The 8139-nt window shown below is 36.4% G+C and overlaps 1 protein-coding gene across 1 annotated transcript; it reads right to left on the bottom strand.

Moving 5' to 3' along the window:
* Positions 1 to 871: 871 nt before the first annotated feature.
* LOC127538137 (E3 ubiquitin-protein ligase TRIM11-like) lies at positions 872 to 2227 on the bottom strand. Its single transcript, XM_051961716.1, has one exon. It carries the CDS (start codon positions 2225 to 2227, stop codon positions 872 to 874), a length of 1356 nt encoding a protein of 451 aa, XP_051817676.1.
* Between the last annotated feature and the right edge of the window lie 5912 nt (positions 2228 to 8139).

The raw sequence follows: 8139 nt of genomic DNA, 5'->3' as shown, positions 1-8139 counted from the left end.
TGTATTTGTTGTGGTTTGCTTGAATTTTACTTTCTTTTTATTTATTCATTTATTTTTTACCTTTTCATCTGATTTTTTCATGTGTAGCGAGATATTTTTATATGATACATATTATGTTATATTATAAATGCCATCTAGAAGAGGGATTGAGGGGGGAAGAGGAGAAATTGGAATACAAGTTTTTTCAAGGGTCAACTACCTGTGATCATATCTGGTCTCAGATACTTATAAGCTGTATGACTTTGAGCCAGTCGCTTTGCTCTGCCTCAGTTACCTCATCTCTAAAAACAGTTGGAAAAGGAAATGGTCAGCAGGAAAACATTACACTATCTTTGCCAAGAAGACTTCCAATGGGGAAACAGTTGGGCACAAAGGGAACGAATGAACAAAAACAAAAAATACACAGGAGCACAGTAAACATTAGCATTTATTTCACCGTTATTGTTAAAAGAAATAAAATTGTTTATTGTAATCCAAGAGGAATAGGACTTGAAAAATTAAAATCTATGGTGCCCAAAGGCTTTTGTTAAATCCTAGGAACAGAATAAAACATAAAGGTATGAAAACTATACCCTTCACGTAAGGTTTTTATTAACTGCTGAAACAGAATTGATTGATTGTGAAAACTCATAAACAGGAAGATCCATGGAGTACAGAACACTGTGGAATGATCTCCTTCAGCTTGCTGGGGGGAAGACTATTGTCCAGTTAGTGAGCAGGATGTCCCTTCTTCATCATGGAGTAGGTGATGCTTATTCTCTTTCAGGGAATGGTCAGGGAGCATGGTGATGGGTTGAGAACTCGTCCTTGTAGAATGTTCATTGAGATGAATGGCAGCAAGCACAAAGATGAGAGTCCACTGAACAGACAGTCATGGGACCAGGCTTTGTTCCTGGAAGTGGGGGCCAGGGGAAAAGATGGGCTTGACAGGGGCTGTGAAGGGGATAGAATAGAATTTATAAATAAGAGAATGCTGGAGAACATTGTAAAAGCCCAGAGTGCCAGGGGAATATTTCAGGTACACCCCAACCCGTGGTAAAGAGCTTTTCATTCGATGGTTCAATGGCCCAGGATAGGTTCTCAAATAGTAATCTTCTTCCTTCTTGACACACTGAAGCAAGAACAGAGAGGTACAGGTCCCTTTCTTCCCCCTCCTTCTCCTACTTTTCAAGTAGGGAGTATAAATCCCCAGGACCCACTGAGGAAGTTGAGTCACATCCACCTCCCAGTACTGGCTGCCTGAGCTGAAGGCCTGTTCAGCAAAGACATAATGAAGAGGAAAGTGCTCAGGAGGCTTGGTCTCCACCTGCCAGTCCTCTTCAGCCTTGGCACTCTTAAGATCCCCAGAAATGGAAACACAGGAATCAGCTGATGTGGGATCCAGGGTGAGATCCACTCTGAATCTGTTGAGTATCTCGATCAGACCAGGGATGGGATATTCTCTCAGTTCTGGGGTGACAGCCCTGGCCCTTTGAGACAAAACAGCCTCGGCCCTTCTCAGTAGTTGCTTGGAATCCTGTAGCAGATCCACATTGGGTTGGTGAGCTAGAGCCTGCAGCTCTAGCATGAGGTCCTGAAGGGTTTGCATGTGCTGGGATAGTCTGTCCTGGTTGGCCTTGTGCTCTTGGCTTATCCTTTCAGGTAACTCTAGGTTCTTCTCCTTCAAACGTAAATTGAGTATTTTGTAGCATTCACTTGAAAACAAACTGCTCCAGTCAACAGCAGGTTTCTCCTCTTGAGCAAGAAGTTGTTCGTCTTCCTCCAAATGGTTCCCCAGGAGACTCCGAATGTGCTGGAGCTCCCTCTTATATTTGTGAGCAGCCTCTTGTACGGGGGAGATCTTGTGAGCCCCATGCTCTGGGGTTTCACAACATGTCACACACAGTGCTGTCTGATCCTCTTCACAGAATAGCTTGAAGGGTTTCTTGTGAGTGACACACTGGCTCTGTCCTTCAGTGCTCTGCATAAGCTTGGAACTGAGCTCTTTGCCCACCTCAGTCAACTCTGCTAGGCGCCTGTTCACTATTGGGATCTCTCTGTGGTGGGAAACTCGCCGGCATTCAGGACAGGAGAAAGCTAAAGCTTCAACTCTCCAGCTGGAGGAGAGACAAGCTTGACAAAAATTGTGCCCACACTCAATGGTGACAGGTTCACAGAAGTAGCCCCTGCAGATGCTGCAGGTGATCTCATTCTGCAGTTCCTTCAGAAGTTCCCCAGTGGAAGCCATTTTCTCTCCAATTGCTTCTAGTCTGCAGCAGCCAGAGGAAGAGACTTCCCTTCCAATGAAAGTGGTGCTTCTGAGCACAAGGATGTTCTCCTTTTATAAGAGGTAGTGGCCCCTCCCCTTCTGAGGCCCTCTGAGCAAAGGTGTGAATTCCCCTGGCCTGCCATCCTGCAGAGCAACCTGTTAACTCTTCTTAATGGGGGCAGCCTTGAAGGCCCTGAGTTCACACCTCTGGTTGCTTCCTTTGAATGGACAGGTTTCACCAGAGACCTATCTTTCAGAAGGAATGTCAAACAATTGTGGAGATTTTTCTCAATGGATTTTCAAATTTCATTTTTCAGAGACTCTCTCCAGACAGAAAATGGCTTCTTTCCTTTCCCCTTCTACACTCAGTCAATCCCCAGCAGTTAAGGAGACTCTTCTTCCTTTTCCCCTTTCACTGCCCTTATTGAGAGGAACAGAATTTGATATTTTGAAGCACCTCTAGTCATCCAGCTCAACTACCACATGAAGAACATCCCCTTAAGAATATCCCCATCATACTGATAAACTAGTCAATTTCTTAGGAAGTTCCAAATCTTTTTGATGACTGCCACTTTATAACATTGTTTTAGATCTGCGACGGCTATGCTACCTTCCTGTGCATTTTTTCCATGAATTCCATTGAAATTCTTGATTTTTTTGTTCTTTTGGAAGAATTTTATGACCTTTAATAACTATAAGGTGAGTTTTGGGCAATTTGTTTAGTATAGTACTAAACAAGTAGACCAAATTAAGTGGAATTGTGATTTTAATTCTATTAGTTCGGCCTACTCATGAGCACTTCATTTTCTTCCAATTCTTTAGATCTAAAGAGTTCATTTTCTTCCAACTCTTTAGATCTACTTTTAATTGTGTGAAAAGTGTTTTTCTCCAATTTTCAATTGGGATTTTTCTTTCTATCTTTTACTGCTGGGCTTTGTTGGCAATATGTAGAAATGCCAGTGATTTATGGGTATTTATTTTATGTCCTATGACTTGACTAAAGTTGTTAGTTGTCTGAAGTAGGATTCTCCAAGTGTAGCATCATATCGCCTGATAAGAGATTGATGGCTTTGTTTCCTCACTGCCTATTCTTATTCCTCCATTTCTTTTTCTTCTCTTATTGCTAAAGGTAACATTTCTAGTACAATATAGAATAATAATGGTGCTAATGGGCATCCAAGCTTCACCACTGATGTAGTTGACAATGCTCATCACCATTACATATAATGCTTACTGGTGGTTTCAAGTACATGCTACTTACCATTTTAAGAAAAAACTCCATCTATTCCTAAGCTCTGTTGGTGTTTTTAAAATCAGGAATGGATGCCGTATTTTGTCAAAAGCTATTTTCTCTATTGAAATGTGATTTCCGTAAGTTTTGTTATTGATGTTGTCAATTATGCTAGTCGTTTTTCTGATATTGAGCCATTCCTCCATTCTTAGTATAATTCTCACTGGATTCTACTGTATTATCTTAGTACTAACTTAGTGGAATCTCTGCTAATATTTTATTTAAAAATTTTTGCATCAGTATTCACTAACAAAATTATCCTATAATTTTCTTTCTCTTTTTTAGTTTTTTCTGGTTTAGGTACACTTGTGTCACAAGGAGAATTTGCTGAGACTCCTTCTTCATCTATTTTTCTAAATAGTTTAAGTAGCATTGGAATTAGATTTTATTTAATTATTTTTAAATTCAGTTTGTTTTTTCCTTAGAAAGCTTATTTATGTCTTATTCAATTTATTTTTTTTCCCAAAGTGGATTTATAAAATGATTTTATTACCCATTTCATTAATCTGGACAATTTATATTTTGGGAAATATTCATCCATTTCTCTGACATTGTCAGGCTTATTTCCATATAGTTGGACATAAGAACTCTTAATGATTGCTTTAACTTAGTCTTCATTGGTGATGTTTACCCTATTCATTTTTATATTGGTAATTTGGTTTCTTTTTCCTTTCATTTTCCTAACCAAACTAGCCTACATGTATCTATTTTACTTGCTTTTATTCATAAAACAACTTTTGGGTTTTTCTTTGGTTGCAGCTTTTTTCGACTTCCAATTTTATTAATTTCTTATTCAGAATTCTTAATTTTGCATGTACCTGGGGGGTCTTTAATTTGTTCTTTTTTCTAGGTTTTTTGTTGCATGTTCAATTTATTGATTTCTTCATTTTCTATATTATTCATGTAAGAAATTAGAAATTCGAGTCCAGAAAAATCAACTCTCCTTGTTTTTCTTTTTGGAATAAATATCCCAGCCCTCTCCAAAATACTAAGGATGGACCTTACCAGTGTCCTTCCTTGTCCTTCCAAAGAACCTTTTTAATGGTTCTTTAATGGTCACTATTCGCTAGCAAAATTATCTTACAATTTTCTTTCTCTGTCTTGGTTCTTCCTGGTTAAGGCATCTGCAACACATTTATGCCATAAAGAAAATATGCTAGGATTCCTTCTTCATCTGTTTTTCTAAATAGTTTACACAGCATTGGAATTAATTTTTCTTTAATTATTTTTGTAGCATTCACTTTTAAATTCACAGTTTGTTTTTTTCCTTAGGGAGCTCATTTATGTCTTATTTAATTTATTTTTTTAAATGGGATTGTTTAAGGATTTTATTACCCATTTTATTAATCTGGATAATTTATATGTTTTGGAAATTTATATTTTTGGAAATATTCATCCATTTCTTTTTTCATAAATTTTTATTGACAGAGCATATGCATGGTTAATTTTTTTTATTATAGCTTTTTATTTATAAGATATATGCATGGGCAATTTTTCAGCATTGACAATTGCAAAACCCTTTATTCTGATTTTTCCCTTCCTTCCCCTCACTCCCTCCCCCAGATGGCAGGTTGACCAATACATGTTAAACCTCTTAAAGTATAAGTTAAATACAATATACATATACATGTCCATACAGTTCTTTTGCTGTACAAAAATAATTGGGCTTTGAAATAGTGTACAATTAACCTGTGAAGGAAATAAAAAATGCAGGCAGACAAAAATAGAGGGATTGGGAATTCTATGTATTGGTTCAGTCATCTCCCATAGTCATTTGCTGGGTGGAGCTGGTTCAATTCATCACTGCTCTCTATTGGAACTGATTTGGTTCATCTCCTCGCCAAAGAGGGCCATGTCCATCAGAATTGATCATCACATAGTATTGTTGTTGAAGTATATAATGATCTCCTGGTCCTGCTCATTTCATTCAGCATCAGTTCATGTAAGTCTCTCCAGGCCTTTGTGAAATCATCCTGCTGGTCATTTCTTACAGAACAATAATATTCCATAATTTTCATATACCACAATTTATTAAGCCATTCTCCAATTGATGGACATCCACTCAGTTTCCAGTTTCTAGACACTACAAAGAGGGCTGCCACTAGATATTATCTTTCAAGAAATCATAAAGGAAAATTGCCCTTTTGTTCTAAAATCAGAATATAAAATAGCCTTTGAAAGAATTCACCAATCACCTCTTGAAAAAGATCCCCAAATGAAAACTTCAAGAAATATCATGGACCAATGGGAAAATATTGTAAGCACTCAGAAAGAAACAATTCAAACATCAGAATCACAAACAGGATTACCCAGTACCTAGCAGCTTCCACCTTAAAGGATTTAAGGGCCTAGAGTCTGATATTCAGAAAGGCAAAGAAACTTGGATTATAGCAAAGAATAAACCATCCAACTGAATTCAGTGTTGCCTTTTAGGGAAGAAGAGGGCATTCAATAATATAGGTGAATGTCATTTATTTATGATGAAAATACCAGACCTGAATGAAAAATCTGAACTCTAAATATAGAACTCCAAAGAAACATAAAAAGGTAAAAAGGAAAGAATTCTTGAGAACTATCTCAGTAAGGGGTATGCTTAGAGAGTGCAGATATAATTTAATTTTATTATGGTAGTATGAAAAAAAAAAAACCTAGAGGTAGAAAGAGGATTATACTGGAAAAAGGGGGAAATGAAGGTAAAATAAAGGAAGTTACATCTCATGAAGGGAAAAGAAAAACTATTATAATTGAGGGAAAGAAGGAAGGGGGGGTGAACATTGTGTGAATCTTACCTCCATTAGATTTGGCTCAAAGAGAGAATATCAGATATATTTGGTTTCACAGAGAAATTTCTCTTGCTTTATAGGGAAGTGGGAGGGGAAAGGGAAAAGGAAAGGGAAAACTGATAGAAAAAAAAAGTAATAGGAGAAAAATATAAGAAAGATGGGACTGTAATGGGGGAGGGCTATTTGAAGAAGATAGAGGTCAATTGAAATAAACCTGTTCTTTTTTCTAAAGTATCTTCTTCTGGAAATGTATTATACTTTAAATGTTTGTGGATTCTGTCACTCCAAAATGAGTTCAGAGTCTTAATCTGCTGTTAGTTTGAGAGATAATCAGAGGAGGTCAAAGAAAGCCATGTCTGCTCTCTGCCATCTTGGCTCCAACTTTTCCTTAAAATGATCAATACCATCTATTTAAAAACATCAGCAAGCATAGTGTGTAATGGGAACAAACTAGAAACATTCCCATTAAGATCAAGGGTGAAAAAAAGCTGCCCACTATCACCATTACTATTCAACATTGTATTAGAAAAGTTAACTTTGGAAATAAGAGAAGAAAAAGAGATCAAAGGAATAAGAGTAGGTAATGAGGATACCAAATTAGCACTCTTTGAAGATGATATGATTGTATACTTAGAGAACCCTAGAGAATTAACTAAACACCTGCTAGAAACAATTCACAATATTAACAAAGTTGCAAGATACAAAATGAATCGACACAAGCCATCAGCATTTGTATATGTTACCAACAAAGTCTAGCAGCAATAGATACACAGAGAAATTCCATTGAAAATAACCATCAATGACATAAAATATTTAGGAATCTATCTGCCAAGGGAAAGTCAGGAACTATGTAAACACAATTACAAAACACTTTCCACACAAATAAAGTCAGATCTAATCAACTGGAAAAGATATCAAGTACTCTTGGGAAGGCCAAGGAAATATAATAAAAAATAACAATAATACATAAATTAACCTACTTATTTCATGCCATAGCAATCAAACTCCCCAAAATTTGTTTTGCGAATCTAGAAAAAATAGTAACAAACTTCGTCTGGAAGAACACAAGGTCAAGAATTTCAAGGGAATTAATGAAAAAAAATGCAAATAAAGGTGGCGTAGCTAAGAACTAAACTTAGGTTGCCAGACCTAAAACTATATTATAAACCACCAGTCATCAAAACCATTTGGTACTGGCTAAGGAATAGAATAGTGGAGCATTTTACTAAGTTGGGGTCACAGGACAAAATAGTCAATGATTATTAGCAATCTAGTATTTGACAGATATAAACGCCACAGCTTTAGGGATGAGAGTTCACTATTTGACAAAAACTGCTGGGAAAATTGGAAACTGGTATGGCAGAAACTAGACATTGACCCACACCTAACATCATATATTAAGATGAGACAAAATAGATTCTTGATCTAGACACAAAGAATGACATCATAAGCAAATGAGAACATAGTGTACTTTATCTCTCAGATCTATAGAGAAGGAAAGAATTTGCGACCAAAGAAGAACTGCAATTCATAATTGAATACCAAATAGATAATTTTGATTATGTTAAGTTGAAAAGCTTTTTTTGCAAAAACAAAAGAAATGCAGACAAGATTAGAAGAGAATAAATAAGTTGGGAAAATACATTTACATTTAAGGCTTCTGATACAGTCCTCATTTCTAAAGTATATAGAAAATTGACTTAAATTTATAAGAATTCAAGCCATTTTCCAATTGATAAATGGTCAAAGGACATGAACAGACAATTTTCAGATGAAGATATTAACACCATTTATAGTTATATGAAAAGTGCTCTAAG

Source organism: Antechinus flavipes, chromosome 5 (genome assembly GCF_016432865.1).
Source record: "Antechinus flavipes isolate AdamAnt ecotype Samford, QLD, Australia chromosome 5, AdamAnt_v2, whole genome shotgun sequence".
Taxonomy (NCBI): domain Eukaryota; kingdom Metazoa; phylum Chordata; class Mammalia; order Dasyuromorphia; family Dasyuridae; genus Antechinus; species Antechinus flavipes.
The sequence above is the reverse complement of the archived record's forward strand: the minus strand, read 5'-3'. Positions and strand labels throughout refer to the sequence as shown.